This window comes from Microcaecilia unicolor, chromosome 11, assembly GCF_901765095.1.
Source record: "Microcaecilia unicolor chromosome 11, aMicUni1.1, whole genome shotgun sequence".
In the NCBI taxonomy this organism is placed as follows: Eukaryota; Metazoa; Chordata; class Amphibia; order Gymnophiona; family Siphonopidae; genus Microcaecilia; species Microcaecilia unicolor.
In genome coordinates, this window is record NC_044041.1 from 48190713 (window position 1) to 48211574 (window position 20862).

Consider the following 20862-nt stretch of genomic DNA (forward strand, 5'->3'; position numbering starts at 1 on the left):
TTCAGGCCCATCCTTAGCTACTGTGTGGGATGCAATGAAGGCGGTCTCAAGGGGTTATTTTTTAAAACTAGCAAGCACACGCTCGCGGGCACGTAAACTCCAAATAGCGAGATGTATGGACCGGATACAGGTGATGGAGGGCCAACACAAAGCTAATAAATCACCTCACATACTGACCCAACTGCGTGGAGAACGGATGAAGCTGGACTCCATTTACACAGAGCAGCTTAACATGGGCCGAGAGAGGTTAAGGGCTGGAGTATACGAATTTGCCAATAAGGCTGGCCGGCTCCTGGCTATTAAATTAAAGAGACAAAAAGTTGATCGTACAGTAAAGCAGGTACGTGATGGCACAGGATCCACAATATATAAATCAGACCTTATTCGTAAACGCTTTAGGGAATTTTATCAAACATTGTATACACAAGAGATCGCACCCACCTCGGAATCTATCGATACCTACCTGGCTGATAGTGAGATTTCAAGCTTAACACTCCAGCACCGAGAATTGTTAGATAAACCCGTTACTCCACTTGAGGTACAGGAGGCAATGCGTGGCTTGCCCTCCTGTAAGTCGCCTGGATTGGATGGGCTTCCGAATGAATTCTATAAGAAATTTGCAATTGAACTGGCCCCACTTCTCGCGGACCTGTTCAATCAGGTGGGAAGGGGGGGGAAGTTGCCCACCTCAATGATGGAGGCATGGATTGCAGTATTACCTAAGCCAGATAAAGATCCGGTTGACTGTGGTTCTTACAGACCTATTTCAATCTTGAACTCAGATGTTAAAATACTGGCTAAAGTGCTGACAAACAGACTGGCACCATTGATGCCGACACTCATACATCCCGACCAGGTTGGGTTTGTGTCGCATCGTAAAGCCACAGATAACATCAGGCGTACCCTGGACCTTATATACCTAGCAAAAAATACTAAACGGCCTCTGTGTCTACTTAGCTTGGACGCAGAAAAAGCTTTCGATAGGGTCCATTGGCCCTTCATGTATAAGGTTCTGGAGGCCATGGGATTTGGAGCCCAATTCAGGAAATGGATCCAGGCACTATATGATTCTCCTCAAGCGTGTGTTCGGGTCAATGGGAGTAATTCAGATCTGTTTGGACTTCAAAGGGGAACTAGGCAGGGATGCCCGTTGTCACCCCTTTTATTTGCAATGGTTATGGAGCCGTTTGCTTCAAAACTAAGGTCAGATCCGGGAGTGTATGGGGCCCGAGTAGCGGATAGAACACATAAGGCAGCTCTTTTCGCGGATGATATTTTATTATATGTCACTCGTCCTGTGCCCACTTTCTCTAACCTTCTGTGTCTTATAGAGGAATATTCAGCAGTTTCTGGTTTCAAAGTCAATATGACAAAGTCGGAGGCTTTGAATGTTTCACTTCCAGAGGATATAGTAGAGACCTTGAAGGCACAATACCAGTTCCGGTGGGCTACAAAACACATCAAATACCTGGGGGTGAATATTACTTCCAATCTATCTGAACTAACCGAGGCCAATTATAAGGGGCTGACCCGCACCATCAAGCTAGACCTAGAGCGTTGGGGAGATCAGGAGGTTTCGTGGTTCGGAAGGATAGCCATTGTTAAGATGAACGTGCTACCCCGTCTGTTATATCTATTTCAAGCGCTACCTGTAATGCTGCCCAGGCGACTCCTTGCATCCATGCAAGACTCTATTATGCGATTCGTCTGGGCGGGTAAACGTCCGCGTTTAGCGCGCCAGTTGCTCTACCAAGTTAGGAGAAAGGGAGGATTGGGTGTCCCAAATCTTCTATGGTACTACAGGGCCGCTCAGGGGAAAGCTGCGATTGAATGGCATCAGAATTACCCTGATAGACAATGGGTGCATATTGAACAACATTCCTTGGGGACGAGGCCTTTGGGATCGCTTGTGTGGCTTCCTAAGCCTTTCAGAGTGCTGAGGGAGGGTATGTGTCCGTCCATATGTGTCACTCTCCACTATTGGGATAGCATGTTTCCAAAAGGGCGTTGTATACTAACACGTATGGCCCCTATAGCATTTAATCCCATGTTTTTACCCGGGAACGAAACGGGGGTTTTTCAGCGGTGGCATATGGAGGGCCTGAGCAATTGGGGTCGGATGTTTGAGGAGGATTCTCTGATCCCGTTTGAAACCCTGAAGATCAAATACTCCATAGAGGATGGGGATGAATTTGCTTATTGTCAATTAGCACATTTCCTTAAAACTGAGGCTGTACGTAAGGTCATAAAAAGGGAACGGTTATGCCTAGAAGACATATGTGAGAAATTTGCCTTCTCACGGGGATTGATCAGTCGATTATATCACAGTATCGCTGCACAAGTACCTAGCTATACTCTACATAGGAAGAGTTGGGAAAAAGAGACTGGAATGGCCCTGGGGGAGACTGAGTGGGAGAGAATAGAGCGACATGTGGCCGGAGTGTATAGCCATGTCCCATTTAAAGAAAATGCAATGAAAGTATTATACAGATGGTACCTCACTCCGGACCGCCTTCAGCGCATATTTCCGGATTCTTCCGGGCTGTGCTGGAGGGGATGCGGACAAAGAGGGAATATGGGTCATGTGTGGTGGAGATGTGTAAAAGTTCGGGCATTTTGGAAGTCAGTACATGCTCGGTTACAGCAGTGGGTGGGATGTTCAATTCCGTGGACTCCTGAGCTCTCTCTTTTCAGTAAAGCCACCAGGACTAAAGAAGCCCCAACAAATCTTGGTGCAACAGGCACTGGGGGCTGCCAGAGTCACCATAGCTTCCCATTGGAAACAGACAGGGGTCCCGCCAATCAAAAAATGGCATAACAAATTGAGCTATGTGTGTGAGATGGAGAGGTTGATAGCAGTTAGAAAACGCCAGATGAATAAATGGCAATCGATATGGAAACATTTCTCTGATCGCTATGCAAACTCTGTAGTGTGATGTTATCATGACAGCAGCCTGTACGGTTACATCGCTAAATTAAATGGGAGGGAGGGAAGGGGGGGAAAATGGGAAGGGGGGGGGGGGGGCGGGTAGGACACAGGGGGGATAATTAGCGAATATTGAAAAGTTTAAGAAAAATAACTCGAAGTCTACTAAGGTTTGTATTTGAATGTTACAGTTATATACGAAAAGTGTATTGGCTTTACCTATGTTTATGTAAGATTTGTGGACAGGTGCATCATTATTATTGTATCGCAGCAAATCTGTATTTTTGAATTGCACAATAAAGACTTCTTATAAATAAAAAATAAAAAAAGAATTTAAGCAGAAGAAATAGCCTCCCTTAAGCCAGAGCCACTGATTTTGGAGGCCAGCAGACCCTTCCAGGTCCTGCAAAGGACAAAAATGATCAGAACATGTGAAATCAGTGGTAGTGGCAAGATAGCACATAAGGACTCTTCACATTCAAAAGCCTCAAGGAAATGTATTCTGCAGAACAGATCTCCCTGTAAAAAGGAAGAGTGACATGAAAAAGAGATACAATCTTCGGTAAAAAAGATGAAACTGTCCTTGTCGATAGATGAGGACTGCATTGCATACCAAGGACATCCATGCCAGTCTGGAACTACAAGAATGTGCAACACCCTTCCCACGGAAGAAACATAAAGGCGGCCATCCAAGGGCCAAAGTTCTACTGGTGCATCTGTTCCACTGAAGTATAAACAGATTGTGATCCCTCCAAGGACACGAAATACCTAGTGTACCTGCATGTAACTCACAATGAGCTACTACTAAAAAGGTGTGAGTAAAATATAGATTTTTTTTTTCCATTCCCCATCCTCCCTGAAACAGCTGTAGAAACTGTGGACCTGCACATTGAGTCTGAATGCCTGAGGTCCAGAACATGAAGGCCCCACCACTTGGAAATTAGGCAAAATGCATGTCTGACAGTTGCCATTCCCCCAGATCCAGAGACATCCTGCTGATGAAGTCCACCTGCGAGTTCAGTGAAAACACGATGTGGGATGCTGAAATTGGAAAAATTCAATTCTGCCCACTGAAAAAGATGTGCCTCCTGGGCTAGGGACTCTGTTCCCCTTGTCTGTTAATGTAAGATACTGCTGTCACACTGTCAGAGCACTTGCAATGGTCTCCCACGAAGAGAAGGCATGAAGGCCAAGAGAGCTTTCTGTATGGCTCAAAGTTCCAATCTGTTGATAGATCAGACGTCTCCACTCTCGACCACTGGCCCTGCGCAGAGTGGTGGATAAAATGGACTCCCCACCCGAATAGGCTGGTCTAGGAGGTGAGGACACCAATTGGGAGTCTGTAAGGGCAACCCTGTCTGAGTGTACAGGAAGAAGCCACTCAGACTCCATCTGGCTTGAGGCGTTCCATGACACCAACTGGGCATAGATCACCAAGACCAGAGACCACTGGCTCAACAGGGAAGACTGTAGGGGCTGCATGTGAGATTTCACATATGACTACCCAACATCCAGAGTCGCTGCAATAGAACGGAGAACCAGAGCATAATCCCAAGCTCACAGACAGGGACAAGAGAAGACTGAGAATTTGCTGTTTGAGCATAAGAAGATGATGCCATGGAAGCCTTCCCCACTGTGGTATCAAAGCACAGAAATTCCAGGATCAGGATGGGGGTGAGATGACTTGCTGCAATTCACCACCCAAACCACTGCAGAAAGGAGACAGGACTATCTGTGTACTGTGAAAGCTCTTGATAAGGCGGCGTCTGAATCAATCGTTCAGGTATGGATGGGGCCAGGACCCCTTGTCTGCAAAGAAAGGCTGCAACCACCAACATAACTTTGGAAAATGTGCGAGGTGCATAGGTGAGGCCAAAAGGCATGGCCATGAATTGGTAACGATCCCCCAGGATGGCAAATGGAGAAATCTCCTGTGAGGAGGCCAAATCAGGATATGAAAATAACCCTCCTTGAGGTCCAATGAGGTGAGAAACTACCTGGCAGGACTGAGGCTATTACAGATCAAAGCATCTCCATGAGTAAGTGTAGCACTCAAAGACTTGCTCACCCCTCTGAGCTCCAAAACCGGGCAAAAAGTCTCCTCAGGTAACCTCTAGGGTTTACCATCCCCCAGGTCTTTAACAATCCTCTCCAAATAACAGAAGGCCCTGAAAGGGCAACTTCACCAGCCTTTGCTTAGAGGCCATGTCAGCCGCTCAATGCCATAGCCATAGAAGGCGGCAGGCGGACACCGCCACAGACATCTGTTTAGCCGAAGCTCTGACCAGATCATAGAGGGCATCAGCTAAAAATGACAAGGCCGACTCCATGCGTGGTGCAACCTCAGCGAGGGACTCTGCACCATCCACGGGCTGTTCCACTGCCTGTTGTAACTAAGAGAGGCAGGCTCAAGCAGCATAAGAACTGCAAACAGACGCCCTTAAGGCTAGGCCCAAAATCTCAAAGGACCGTTTTAGCGCTGATTCCAGCCACCGGTCCTGAATGTCCTTCAGGGCAACTCCTCCCTCTATTGGGAGGGTGGTCTTTTTTGTCACAGCCGTGACTAAGGCATCCACTTTAGGCATCCCAAAACGGGCCAAGTGCTCTCACTCAGAGGGTAAAGATGCCCCATCGCCCTGGCCACTTTCAAGGGCCCTTCAGGGTCAGCCCATTGAGCAGAAATAAGTTCTTGGCTGGAATCATGTAAAGGAAAGGCTGGAGCAGGCTTCTTAGTACTTGCCATCCTCTGATTACCAGAGGAGGCCTCGCCTTGAACAGGATCATCAATAGAGAGGGCCTGTAAGGCATCAGAAATAAGTGCTGGCAGCTCATCGCGGTGGAAAATCCGAACCGCAGTGGAATCATCCAGATCCAGTGGCAAACCGGCACCTTCCTCTGGCTCCTCAGACCATGAAGGCCTGCCAGATCCCTCAGAGTCACCACAGCCCGACCACGCGGGGGGGGGGGGGGCCCACTCTCCGACGGGGAATTTACCCGTCTATGCTTAGCGTGCATCCAATGCTCAGGGGAATCCACGTCTGACATCAGCCCCGGGCCATCATCAGTCGGAGGGGGACCAGGTAGCAACGCAGTGTCAGCCACCTGCGGCAGAGCTCTTTTCAGCATGAAGGCTTTATGTAAAATAAGCACAAACTCGGGGGAGAAAAACCCACCCTGACCTCCCGTCTCCGAATTAGGAGCCACAGGGAACGGAGCTCCTTCGGTAGCCTCGGCCCCCCCTCTGCTCTCAGACTCCTCTGCAACCGCGGGGGTCGAGCCATGCTGCGCTTCCAAGATGGCGCCCTCTGCCAGCTCCATCGAGCGGGATGGATCATCGCTCGCCAAGCTCGTACTGGCTCTACCGTCTAAACAGCACGTTTTACAGAGCCCCACTGCTGATCTGCGCTTGCCACAACGGGAACAGCGCTTAACTCCATCAGCAGCCATCGCTGAAAAATGACAGAATAAAATTCAAAATGGCGGACTTGCGCCAAAATCACCCCGATCGGAACGTCATCCGTGGGCCCTCCCTGGAGGAGCTGAGTACTGCTCTTACCTCAAAGGACCGAGTCCACAAGCTCTGGTCACGCTGCACAGTCAGGAAAAGCCTCAGAAATAGCAGCACTGTCAAAGCGTGATTTTTTTTTTTTTTAAACGCTGTGAGTAATTTGGAGGCAAACAGCTACAGAGGTACTCCCGAAGCAGAAGAGGGTGGGAAAGGCAGGGAAAGGCGAACCTATGTGCCTTTAAAGTGGGCTCCACTTAGCCACAACACCCCTGCTACAACTGGCAAAAGCACAGGAGCCAACCCAGGCAGAATCTTCAAGGAGCTGAACAAGCTGCATCCAACCCTACTGGGAGATAGAGAAATACTGAGCGGCAGATGGAGCTAGCCGTCCTAGAGGCACTATGGTTTTCAGTGTTCTCTATATCCCCCTACTGGTAGGTGGACACAACCCATTCGTAATGGATTCATCAGCTGCTGATGACAAGGAATAAACCTTTCTTCCCAGGAGAAACTTTTCGCAGCCTGGTACAAATCAATGGTACTAAGTCACAGACTACTGCAATGCACTCTATGCTGGTTGTAAAGAACAAATCATAAAGAAGCTTCAAACAGCCCAAAATACTGCAGCTAGACTCATATTTGGTAAGACAAAATATGAGTGCGCCAAGCCCCTAAGAGAAAAACTGCCTTGGCTCCCACTCAAAGAACATATTACGTTCAAAGGTCTGCACCTTGGTTCATAAAATCATTTACTGTGACGCCCCGGTTTACATGTCAGACCTCATAGACTTGCCACCCAGAAATACTAAAAGATCAGCACGCACATTCCTAAATCTTCATTAGGTTTACTTTGGTCATATTCATGCCTACTGTGATGCTGCACACGCTGACAACTCTCTCCCCTCATAACTGCTATTTGCAATTATAGCCTACCTTAATCTACATAGGTTCCTATCCCATCCTAGATTTTCTACTGGGAACCCATTCCATGCATCCACCTAAAGGACTCCTTATCTAGCCCTATGAAACCTCATACCATAACACACTGGTTTTCAGGGTAACCATAATATACACGAGACCGACATGCAATAAAGATTATACATGCAAAAAAAATTCCTTGCAGATATCTGCCAAGACCAGACTAGATAGGGATATACTTTTAAGTAGAACATTTCCACAGGGGGGAAAAATGCTTCCTGTGCCTATCAAATTAGTTCTTTAAGTCCTTAAATCAAATGTCTTTTGATGCAAAATCTGTACTACTTCTCTAGAAGAGTTCAGCCCATCTTTTTTGAGAACCAGTTTCCCCAGATGAAGTCTCAATAACCCAAAGACTTCCATGCTGATTATGCCTCTTCCTATGTACCTGTACCCAATCATGCTTCAGGCTCTGGCCACCATCTTAAGCTTCCTATCCGAGATACAAATCTGACCAAGAGATTTTGGGACAATTATCTGACCTCATTCCCCCCACTGGGGTACCACTCAACTAAATGCACAACTGATTTCTGCATTGGCCATTCCTTGAGCTCTGCAATCACTTAATCTACTGCAGATCATGTCATCTGCAAAGGCAAATCTCCAAACCCCTCTGCAAAATGACTGAATAGAACCTGCCCTGCTGGAACAGTTACCAGAGACCCCACTAAATGCCATTGCTTTCCTCATTTATGATTACTATCTTGTCTATCCCTCATCCAGTCTTAAATACAAACCACCACCTTGGGGGCCCCATCCTCAGATGTTCAGTCTATCAAAAACCAATGAAATCCCCAAAGTAATCCATACAAGTGCACATCCTTGATCACCCAAAAGGAAATTAGATATCCAATTTGCTTAACTTCAGTCCCTTCAGGCCAGTCCAAATGTACAAGTTTACCTTCTCCTGTCAGCAGATGGAGACTGAACTACATAAGTACATAAGTAATGCCATACTGGGAAAAGACCAAGGGTCCATCGAGCCCAGCATCCTGTCCACGACAGCGGCCAATCCAGGCCAAGGGCACCTGGCAAGCTTCCCAAACGTACAAACATTCTATACGTTATTCCTGGAATTGTGGATTTTTCCCAAGTCTATTTAGTAGCGGTTTATGGACTTGTCCTTAAGGAAACCGTCCCAACCCCTTTTTAAACTCAGCTAAGCTAATCACCTTCACCACTTTCTCTGGCAACGAATTCCAGAGTTTAATTATATGTTGGGTGAAGAAAAATTTTCTCCAATTTGTTTTAAATTTACTACACTGTAGTTTCATCGCATGCCCCCTAGTCCTAGTATTTTTGGAAAGCGTGAACAGATGCTTCACATCCACCTGTTCCACTCCACTCATTATTTTATATACCTCTATCATGTCTCCCCTCAGCCGTCTCTTCTCCAAGCTGAATAGCCCTAGCCTCCTTAATCTTTCTTCATAGGGAAGTCGTCCTATCCCCACTATCATTTTAGTCTAACATTGCTTTTGACTTGTAACCACTCGCCTCCACCTACCCTCCTCTCCTCCTTCCTGTACACATTAATTGATTTGATTCCTTTATTTTTTGTCTATTAGATTGTAAGCTCTTTGAGCAGGGACTGTCTTTCTTCTATGTTTGTGCAGCGCTGCGTACGCCTTGTAGCGCTATAGAAATGCTAAATAGTAGTAGTAGTAGTCCCCTTCGCTGCACCTTTTCCAATTCTACTATATCTTTCTTGAGATGCGGCGACCAGAATTGAACACAATACTCAAGGTGCGGTTGCACCATGGAGCGCTACAACGGCATTATAACATCCTCACACCTGTTTTCCATTCCTTTCCTAATACCCAACTTTCTATTTGCTTTCCTAGCCGCAGCAGCACACTGAGCAGAAGGTTTCAGTGTATTATCGACGACGACACCCAGATCCCTTTCTTGGTCCGTAACTCCTAACGTGGAACCTTGCATGACGTAGCTATAATTCGGGTTCTTTTTTTCCCCACATGCATCACCTTGCACTTGCTCACATTAAACGTCATCTGCCATTTAGCCGCCCAGTCTCCCAGTCTCGTAAGCTCCTCTTGTAATTTTTCACAATCCTGTTGCGATTTAACAACATTGAATAACTGTCATCAGCAAATTTAATTACCTCGCTAGTTACTCCCATCTCTAAATCCTTTATAAATATATTAAAAAGCAGCGGTCCTATTAATTAGGGACTTTCAGTTAAGAACCCTGGGCAATCTCCCCACTAAACTATTTTGACAGCCAAGCTGAAGAACAAGAAAACATCCATTTAAGTCTAAAGTACATGTGAAGGCTAGAAAACTATGGCAGAAATAACTGAAAACTGAACTATGCACAGAATTAAAGTAGATAACCACCGTATCAACTGAAAGAGGGTTTTGGACATGTATGGAGGAACTAAAGAAAATTGGCAAGTAATATCTAATTTCACCTTCAGCATCCCTCCAGACCAATCCAGATGTGTGGGATGTACCAAAGAAGAAGCTAAGGGCAGGATACAGAAAGACCGATCAAGATATGTGCGCCACAGGCAACATCTCAAAAACATCTTTTAAAAAGGCATGCAGCAGAGAGAGGCCACCGCAAAACTAAAGAGGAATAAGGCTAAACTGTAATGAAGATATCTGCACCTCAGAATCCATCCTCATCAACATGAGACTGACCTTCAAAACTGCTTTGCCTTTGTGCTTACCAACCTCTTTCCAAAGTCTTGCTCCTTCTCCAAAGTGTACCAAGGTATTCGGAGGGAGAACAAAAAGGTAGCTCAATGGCTGCCTCCGAAAAAACTACAGAACCACCAGATCAATTGCTGTCAAAGTGAGGAACAGGATGGGGTGACAACACAGACATAAGATATTCCCTAAAAGGAAAGGCATGAAACTCCACAATTCCTTTAAGAGAACAGAAGATAGTAAGAATACTGTGTTTAAAGGAAAAACTTTGAAAGAAGTATAATCTTTTCCAAAGAACATCTGCACCACATCAAGGATATAGTGAAAGCCAAGGAAGCAAGGCCTTAACTCTCTAAAATGAACCTGATCCCAAGTAAGAAATGCCAGAAATGCTCTACCAATCCCTGTATCCTGAAAATTGCCACTACTTGAACTGCTAGCAAAGCCAGAATTAAGCTCTACTCTAAACAATCCTACCAATATTCCAAACCTTATCTCACTGTTACAAGTTACAGATCTGTCCATGCAACTTTAGGTCTTAATCTAAGAACGTTCCCCTTTTGAGCACCGAACCACTCGCAAATATTTATGATTTGAGCTGTAACCTGACTTTTGGCTGTACTGACACCCCAGATCTACTAATAGGTCAATTACCTGTGCTGAAACTTCATTGCTTTCCTGAAATAACTTCTGATACTCAATTATCCAAGACGGATGAATCAGGATCCCTGCTTGTTTCAGTGCTGCCGCCACAACCATCACCTCTGAGCATGCTCAGTACCCTGACTAGATCAAAAAGGAATGCAAAGACCAAACATTCTCTGAAAACAAAAATACAGGATTTTGATGGCTCAGATAGGAACGTGCAGGTATGCCCGTCAACCAGCGAGGCAAGGCTTCCCCACATCTTACCACCTCTATCCTGACTAAAGTGTCCCCAAAGCCTGAGAACTTTTCAATATCTCTTTCTACTTTGAGGTGCAAAGGGTCTGAAGATCTTTGGGGATAATGAAGGGGATGGAATACTGACCAGCCCCTACCCCCTTTATATTTTCTACCACCACTTATGAAATCACCTTTTCCCCACCGCCATTTTACCTTCAAATCACTAGAGACCTACACCTGTTCAGCTTTAGAATCCCCTCTTCAAGTTGTGCTTGTCCCATGCTCTAATCTGGATTCATCCTTTTCATCACACCCTGGAGGACTGTTCTGTGTGCCAGTTTTTCTATAAAGAATTTCCTAAGTACACCCAAGTTCACCCCCTTAAACCCTTAAAGGTCTTTTAGCCTACTACTTTTTAATTACTGAAAATACTTGCAGCTCTTTTTCCTTTAAAGAGGCCCAACAGTTTGTATTGAAGTAAAGCTGTTTTCCTAGAAGAAAATTCCCCACTCTAGAAGGCCCCCTAAGCAGTGATGTAATATTGAATATATCAGGCATACAAAAGGGATGGCACAGTCAATGTTAAAAGGTGACCATGAGTCAAAAGGGGATCATCAAAGCTTGGAAGGTACCAAGGGTCTGCTCACCAGATGCTTCTTTTCCCCATACCCCCATTAAAGAAGCATGGTGCTCAGCCCTCCATTTGAAGGGCTGGTATCTCCAGAGGGATGCAACCATTCAACTAAGTTCTCAGCAGCAATGACAACTGAGGTACTAAAGCTTTAGGCCAGGAGCTTAGCCCCTCACCTAAATTATATAAATTTATGTCAATCATACCTGAAGGTTCTTTTTCCTATGGAAGACGATGGATTTTGCCTTGACTTTCCTGTCCTTAATATCCACTTTGTTGCCACACAACACAATAGGGATGTTTTCACATACTCGTACCAGATCTCTATGCCAGTTAGGAACATTCTTGTATGTAACTCTTGATGTGACATCAAACATAATGATAGCACACTGAGCTGAAAAAGGTTGTACAGAAGAAAACAGTTAATATTTTAGAATGTAAGATAAGAGTTCAAGCTTACCCCCTTTAAAGCCGTTGATAGATACGTGCATTAAATGCTCGTTAAATTTATGATGAATGTAAAAAACAAGTGCACACAGGGCAAAAGTAGTGTTTGAACTTTTGATTTTCATATCTCCAGGATGCTGGAAATAAATCCATGCCTCTGCATATGATGTGAACTATGCCTTCATAACAGAGCAGTAAGGTAAAATTATGTATCATACCTGATAATTTTCTTTCCATTAATCATAGCTGATCAATCCATAGACTGGTGGGATGTACCGAAGCAGTACTCACCCAGGGCGGGACATAGAAATCCCTGACCGCAACACTGAAGCTCCAAACCGGGCCTCCGCCCGAGCAGCCACAGTCAAGCGGTAATGCCTAGAGAAGGTATGGGCCGATGCCCAAGTTGCCGCCTTGCAAATCTCCTCCAAGGAGACGGACCCGGCCTCTGCCATCGAGGCCGCCTGAGCTCTAGTGGAGTGAGCCTTCAGCTGGATAGGCGGCACCTTCCCCGCGGCCACATAAGCCGCTGCAATGGCTTCCTTGACCCATCTTGCCACTGTAGGCTTAGCAGCCTGCAGACCCTTACGAGGACCTGCAAACAGGACAAACAGATGATCCGACTTCCGGAAATCATTGGTCACTTCCAAATATCTGATGATGACTCGTCTCACATCCAGATATTTGAGAGCAGAGTATTCCTCTGGGTAGTCCTCCCTACGAAAGGAAGGGAGACAGAGCTGCTGATTCACATGGAAGCGAGAAACAACCTTGGGCAGGAAGGAAGGCACTGTGCAAATAGACACTCCTGCCTCAGTGAACTGCAGAAAGGGCTCTCGACATGAGAGTGCCTGGAGCTCGGAAACTCTTCTGGCTGAAGTGATAGCCACCAAAAAGACTGCTTTCAAAGTCAGGTCTTTCAGAGATGCCCTTGACAAGGGTTCAAAAGGCGGCTTCTGCAAGGCTCTTAGCACCAGGTTGAGATTCCACGTAGGCACCACTGAGAGCAGAGGAGGGCGCAGGTATTAACTCCCTTGAGAAAGCGCACCACATCTGGCTGCGAAGCCAGGGAAGCACCCTTCAGGCGGCCCCTAAAGCAAGCCAGAGCCGCTACCTGGACTTAAGGGAACTGAGCGACAGGCCTTTCTCCAGACCTTCTTGCAGGAACGCCAACACTAAAGAAATTGGAGCAGTGAAGGGAGAAAGTGAGCCTGCTTCACACCATGCTGCAAAGGTACGCCAAACCCTGGCGTAAGCAGTAGAAGTAGAGCGCTTCCTCGCTCTTAGCATAGTGGCGATGACCTTGTCTGAGAAGCCCTTCTTTCTCAGACGTGGCCGCTCAATAGCCAGGCCGTAAGACCAAAGGGGGAGGGATCCTCCATCACCATGGGACCCTGATGCAACAGGCCCTGCTCCACTGGCAGCCGCAGAGGATCGTCCACTGAGAGCCTGATCAAGTCCGCATACCAGGGACGTCTGGGCCAGTCCGGACCCACCAGGATTATCCGGCCCGGATGCTTTGCCACCCGGTCTAGCACCCTGCCCAACATGGGCCAGGGCGGGAACACATAGAGAAGCTCCTGTGTCGGCCACTGTTGGAGAAGAGCATCTACTCCCAGGGATCGAGGGTCCCGTCCTCTGCTGAAAAAGTGCGGCACTTGGCAATTGGCCGATGACGCCATCAGATCTAGGCTCGGCTGGCCCCAGCGCTTCGTGATGTCCAAGAACGCCTGAGCAGATAGCTGCCACTCTCTGGGATCCAAGGTATGGCGACTGAGAAAGTCCGCCTTGACATTCATGACTCCGGCAATGTGGGCCGCTGACAGCTGTTCCAGGTTCGCTTCCGCCCACTGGCATAGATTCATGGCCTCCTTGGCTAGAGGGGCGCTCTTGGTACCTCCCTGGCGGTTGACATAGGCCACAGCCGTGGCATTGTCCGACAGGACCCGTACTGGTTTCAACGCCAGGACCGGGAGGAACTCCAAAAGCGCCAACCGAATGGCTCTGAGTTCCAGGAGGTTGATAGACCACTTTGCCTCTGCAGGAGACCAGAGCCCCTGCGCTGTCCTTCCCAAGCAGTGGGCTCCCCAGCCCGTCAAAGAGGCGTCCGTTGTGACGACAATCCACTCCGGGGTCACAAGAGGCATCCCTGCAGACAACTTGTCTGTCTGCAGCCACCAGCTCAGCGCCTTGTGCACTGCTGGGTCCAAGGGAAAGCGCACAGCATAATCCTCCGACACCGGAGTCCAGCGCTGCAGCAGAGAGTGTTGTAGTGGTCTCATATGAGCCCTGGCCCAGGGCACTACTTCCATCGTGGCCGTCATAGAGCCCAACAGCTGCACATAGTCCCAAGCCCGGAGCGGAGAGGCTACTAGGAACTGGTCCACCTGAGCCTGAAGTTTGACAATCCGATTGTCCGGCAGGAACACTCTGCCTAATTGGGTGTCGAATCGAACTCCCAGATACTCCAGGGACTGAGTCGGGCGCAGCTGGCTTTTCTCCCAGTTGATGATCCACCCCAGGGAGCTCAAAAGAGCAATCACCCGGTCCACAGCTTTGCCGCACTCTGCATAAGAGGGGGCTCGGATCAACCAGTCGTCCAGATAAGGATGGACTTCTACTCCTTCCTTTCTCAGGAAGGCCGCGATGACCACCATTACTTTGGAGAAGGTCCGCGGAGCAGTAGCCAACCCGAACGGGAGGGCTCTGAATTGGAAGTGTCGGCCCAGGACTGCAAAACGCAGAAAGCGTTGATGAGGAGGCCAGAAGGGAATATGCAAGTACGCTTCCTTGATGTCCAAGGATGCCAGGAACTCCCCTGCCTTCACTGCCGCTATAACAGAGCGGAGGGTCTCCATGCGAAAGTGCCGAACTTTCAAGGCCCGATTGACCCCTTTGAGGTCGAGGATAGGCCGTACAGAACCTCCTTTCTTTGGTACCACAAAGTAAATGGAGTAACGTCCCTTGCCAAGCTGATTTTCTGGCACCGGAACGACCGCACCCAGGCGGATCAGATTGTCCAAGGTCTGCTGCACTGCCACAGCTTTGACCGGAGACTTGCAGGGAGAGAGTACAAACCCGTCTCTTAAGGGTCGGCAGAACTCTAGCTTGTAGCCGTTTCTGATGACTTCCAGCACCCAAGCGTCTGAAGTTACCCTGGTCCACTCGCCCAGAAACGAGGACAGGCGTCCTCCAATTTGCACTGGGCCATGGACCAGGACCCCGTCATTGGGTATGAGACCCTGGGGGAGGACCGGAGGGCACACCTCCGGGACGGCGGTCTCTGCGAAAGGAATGCTGCTTGGGGGAGAAGTTCCTCTTGAAGGAAGAGGGGGCAGAGGAGCCCGACTTGCCCGGGCGGTACCGACGGGCTTCCTGAAACCGTCCTCTGGTAACCTCTTGCCCTTAGACGTGCCGAGATCGGTCACAATTTTGTCCAGCTCGACCCCAAAGAGCAGCTTGCCTTTAAAAGGCAACTTAGCCAGGCGGGACTTAGAGGCGTGGTCCGCAGACCAATGTTTCAGCCAAAGCCACCGCCGCGCAGAGACTGTCTGAGCCATACCTTTAGCCGAGGCTCTCAAGACATCATACAGCAAGTCTGCCAAATAAGCCAAGCCCGATTCCAGGGCCGGCCAATCAGCCCTCAAGGAAGGATCCGAGGGGGAAGCCCGCTGCACAATCGTCAGGCACGCCCTGGCCACGTAGGAGCCACAAACTGAGGCCTGCAAACTTAAGGCAGCCGCCTCGAAGGACGACCTTAAAGACGCCTCCAATCTTCTGTCTTGGGCGTCCTTTAGGGCCGTGCCACCTTCCACCGGCAACGCCGTTTTCTTAGTCACCGCAGTGATTAAAGAATCCACGGTAGGCCAAAGAAAGGCCTCACGTTCACTTTCAGGCAAAGGATAGAGGCGGGACATAGCCCTAGCCACTTTGAGGCTCGCTTCCGGGACATCCCATTGAGCCGAAATTAAGGTGTGCATGGCATCATGCACGTGGAAGGTTCTAGGCGGGCGCTTCGTCCCCAGCATAATGGCGGAGCCAACAGGGGCTGAGGGAGAGACGTCCTCCGGAGAGGAAATCTTTAAAATGCTCATGGCCTGCATTAACAGGTTGGGCAAATCCTCTGAGCGAAAGATCCATGCTGCAGAGGGGTCATCCGCTCCATCCGAGCGGGAATCCGTCTTCTCCAAGGAATCCCCAAAGGACCGTTGGGAGAACTCAGATACGCTGCCCTCATCTACATCAGAGGAAACAGCGTCCTCTAAGGCCTGGGAATCCACCCGAGGGCGTTTACTTCCGGGTGCCTCAACCCCTTTATCGGACAAGGGAGAAGGGGCAGCGTTTCTGCATAAGGAAGGCCTGATGCAGCAGCAAAATATACTCGGGGGAGAAACCCCCCAGACTGTGCACGTCAGCAGCCTGGGCCACAGCCCTAGACGCACCCTCAACCGGCGCTCGTAAGAGCGGGGGAGAAACATGCTGCGCATCCAAGATGGCGTCCGGCGCGACACTCCGCGAAGGAGCCGCGCGGGAAGAACAGCGCTTAACTTTAGCCGCTTTTTTGCCGTCGCTCAAATCAAGGGCGGCCATGGCATGAACGTCTCCCAGCTCAAGGGCGGCCCAAGAAGAAGCCGTCCGAGCAGAGTGGCCGGCCAAGATGGCGGAGGCGAGCAGCGGGGGATGGGCGTTTATGGCGGGAAAAACCGCCGCACCGGAGGAAGACCCGGGACACTGACCGGCCTCCGAACTGACACCCAACAAGGGCGAATCAGACTAATACCCCCCGCATCCCGCTAGGAGCGCACACGCGGTCCGGGGAGCGATTCTTCGCGCCCTCGCCCTCCGACGCCATAGGCCACGTGGAGATCAATCGGGGAACCCCCTGCCCGCTATAAAAAAGGTAAAAATTACCTGCTTCTCGCTCCGAGCTGTAATGACCTGGTGTCCCAGTGAGTAGCTGCAATAAACGTTTAAATAAATGTCGAAATAAACGCCTTTAAGGACGTCCAAAATTTTTTTTTTTTTTTTTTAAACGGAGCCAGCGGGAGGGGGGAGAAAAGGAGGGACCTGGCGCCACCAGGTTTGCACTTGCTCAAGAAGAGCCCTCAACCCCAGGCACTCAACAAAACCTAAAAATTAGGCTTGGAGGCCTAGCCAGAGCTGCTGCTGTGTGTGACCACCACCTGCTGAGATAGAGAACATACTGGGGAGTTTCCGGCAGCACATGACCACATATAGGGAGGCAAAAGGATTGCTCTCTATCTCCACCTGCTGGTAGATGGACACAACCCACCAGTCTATGGATTGATCAGCATGATATGGAAATTACGGTCTTTCAAGTAGTTCTTTGCCAGCAAGTCAAATTTAGTTATCGATGAAGCAAAGTCAATACCAATGTTTGACAAGCTCTTTTCACGAGTAAATTTTTTTTTTTTTTTTTTTTGGGGGGGGGGGGGGGGGGGGGGGGGGGGAGTAAGAAAACCTTCACTGATACTTTTAAGAACAAATTTCCAAGATTAAATACAAACTATCAATTTGATACCTATTATCCCGTACAGGCATAATACCTTAAGATAGTAAACCAAGCTAGTAAATTAAATATAAGATGATCCTTATGAAAGATCAGAACAGATATGGTGTTTAACAGTAACGCCAACATCACTTATGTTTTGCCAGGGCAGAAGTGACCCCTTAGTTAAAAGGCCACATGTAATATATACTGGTCTGTATAGATATCAAAATCCTTACAAAATACAGCAGCTTGCTGTCAAGCTAGACAGATTGTTCTCACACCTCTTTCTGCATTTACATTGGTTACCTATTCATTCTAGAATCCAGTATAAAGTTATTAACTTTGAGCACTGAGGATGAATTCCCCGGATTATCTGTCTAACCTATACCACACCCCTACACGGCTTTTGAGATTATTGAATGTCCATCATTTGGTTCTTCTTCCTAGATCCATTGGGATCCACCAGATCAAGTGCCTTCTTTTCAGACCCTTTTATCTGGAATTCATTGTTTATGGGAATTGTTGCCAAATTGTCAAACAATTTAAGATAAACACCTTTTTAGAGGCATTTCAGACCTATTAAGGAACGCTGATGGGAGACTGACGGAGTTAACTCTGTTTATTGTGTTATAGTTATATGCCAATTATTCCACTGGGTGGTTGCCGGTCTCTTTTTAGTTCTCTTTTGGAGTCATTCCGTGTCAAGTGGACCAATTTTAAAGGTCGTCCCCACCTCACCATCTCAGATTTTGATGAAATTTGGTACATAGTTTCTTTATGATAAAAAACTAAGCTGTGCAAAATTTTAGTTCAAAAGACTAAAAATTGGAGGTTCTAGGGGACCTCAAGTTTTAGTAGTACAAGGGGGATATTTGGAGAACCTGCACTACTTTTAGGGCTTAATGAACTGGCAAAACCCCATGTTCCTAGTCCTCTTACTTTTTGAATGGTTTAGGCTCAAACTTTGCAAAAAAAAAAAAAAACCGGCAAAAATCAATTTACAGCGATGTTGAGGCTGCTGTAGTTTCTAAACTAGTTGGCCTTTCAGGTTGATTTTTGGTAGGTGTACTAAATGCACGGCTGTAATGAGGCATTCCAATTTGCAGCACTTTCCTTCAAGTGGTTGAAAAATTATAAGCGTTCAAAGTTGATATAAAAAGCATTTTTGCCCATTTTGGGCTATCTTTGATGCCCTTGATCTCCAGTGGGACAGCTTCAATATTCTTTCTTTTAGCACCATTAGAAAGAGCAGATTTCCTTCTATCAGAATATGTAGTTTTTAATTTGGAGTCTCTCCATATAAGGATTGCAAAAAAAGTGTTTTTTGGCCAGTATTGTTGAATGATAGATGAAACGGATATAGGGCCCATCGATGTTTCTGATTGCTGTATAAGTCACTCAGTTGCTTTAAGCATGCGTTGGTCCATGGTGGCTACGCCACTTCCAATTCAATCGGAAGTGGCAACCTCATCGCCAAGAGGTCACGCCCGATAGCCAGGCAAGTCCAGCCACTTGGCACAGGTTCCCAAGCCTGAAGGTGGGCATCTTACTTGAGGTTCCCAAGCCTCATTTGGTTGTCTTTGCCTAGTTTCTCAAGCCTAATGGGGGTGTCTTAATGGTTCCCAAGTAAAACCTCAGTGCTGAAGTGACAAGAATTTTTCACTGATAAGTTTCACTGCCGTTTCTGGAAATGTATACTGTCGTCCAAGTGCTGTAGTTGCTGGTACTGGAAGAACTGCTAGAATATGCTGTTCAGAAATCCAACAAGAATCTCTTCTGCTAGGCCAATGAAATGATCGTGCAGGCCCGCATGGATGCATAAAGTTGACCAAGGCATCATGTTCTTCAAATGATGTGTCACAGACATTGCCAATCCACCATTTGTTGTCATAAACACAGGCAACATACTGCCCAGGCTGAAGTTGAGACACATGCCAGGTACACTCACTGGGTCATCTGACTGACAAAGTTTGACAACAAATGAGGAGGAATCATTTGACACTCTACTGACTGAAATTTGGTTCAAGACAATGGGAATAAACTGGTGATTTTCACGAGTTCCAATAACTGTGGAAGCTTTACTGAATCTTTCCTCTTGTGCAGATCTTGAAGATTCAATTTCATCCTTGGAAACAAAAATGAACTTGATTTTATTTTTTGATCACAAAATTCAAACAAGAATTTGGCTATTTTTAGGTCGTTGCAAACTAGCCTGAGCAGCTAGTCGCTTTGTTGTACCACCTATGGCATCACATGGTGACTTGCCATGGCTTGTGCCAAAGAAATTCCACTGTGCACTTATTCCAAATTCTGTTTGATGATAGCACAAGTTGGCAAAGTTTTTGAAGTTCTTGTATTGTGCAGCTGAGCCATCACTAAAGTATGTTACATATTTTATTTCTCCAATTTTGCTCTTCAAGAACGCGATTAATTTTTCCAAGAATGAATGTACAGCAACTGCATCATGCCGCAAGCTGTCACTTATTATGCAAACACTTATGCACTGAATTTCACTTGAAGCATCACGGAAGTACACAACAAATGGATGTAGTGTAGCTTGACTGTTTTCCCAGTGGAAACCTTGAACAGCATCTTGGACAATAAAGGAGTAGTTTTCAGCAAAGTCCAAGAGAACAACAATTTCACAAGATTTAGGTTTTCTTTAACAGTTTTTAAGTATTGTGTCTGATGTTTGGAAATGTAATGGTGAATTGACAGGTTTGAAACTTTCAATGCAAGCTCAGATACAAAATCATCAACATACATCTGTTTGGTCTCCAGTGTGGTGCGATCTGTATGAACCCACTGCTTAAACTCGATTGTTTCACCTGGGTCAGCATCACTGAACACTTCTGTCAGGTAATTTTCAAGCACATCTTTACCTGGACATATTTCACACCTGTGAAGCATGCATTCTTTGCATTCCAAATTGCACAGTTTTAGCCATCAGTGCTTTGTAATCTTCGTTCAGCAGATGGCTTCCAGCAAGCATAAGCTTCACATTTTGATGAATGACACAAACACACACTGAATGCATACCAGATGAGCCAACAGTGACACACCATTTTGGCCTTAGCTCACAAAATTTGGAAAAACCCACTTCTGGCCCATTTCGAGTACGATATGCAACATACATTTCTTTTAGATTGCTAAGCAGCAAGCACTTTTGCATTTGAATTTTTTTCAGTGCCAGTTCTGACAGACAAAATCTTTTTTCCCTGGGCACAGTCTACTGAATTCATCATCTTCAAAAAAGCCAAGAATTTTTTTTTCTGTTTCTTCTGGTAAAACTTTACCTTTCTT

General features: G+C 47.1%; 1 protein-coding gene across 1 annotated transcript in view; it reads right to left on the reverse strand.

The window, feature by feature from the left end:
- Positions 1-20862, reverse strand: part of LOC115480456 (GTP-binding nuclear protein Ran) — a 29790-nt gene that overhangs the window by 4230 nt on the left and 4698 nt on the right. The window contains exon 4 of the mRNA XM_030219143.1: positions 11807-11994. Within this exon, the coding sequence (XP_030075003.1) occupies positions 11807-11994 (188 nt within the window). The remainder of the gene's footprint in view (positions 1-11806; positions 11995-20862) is intronic.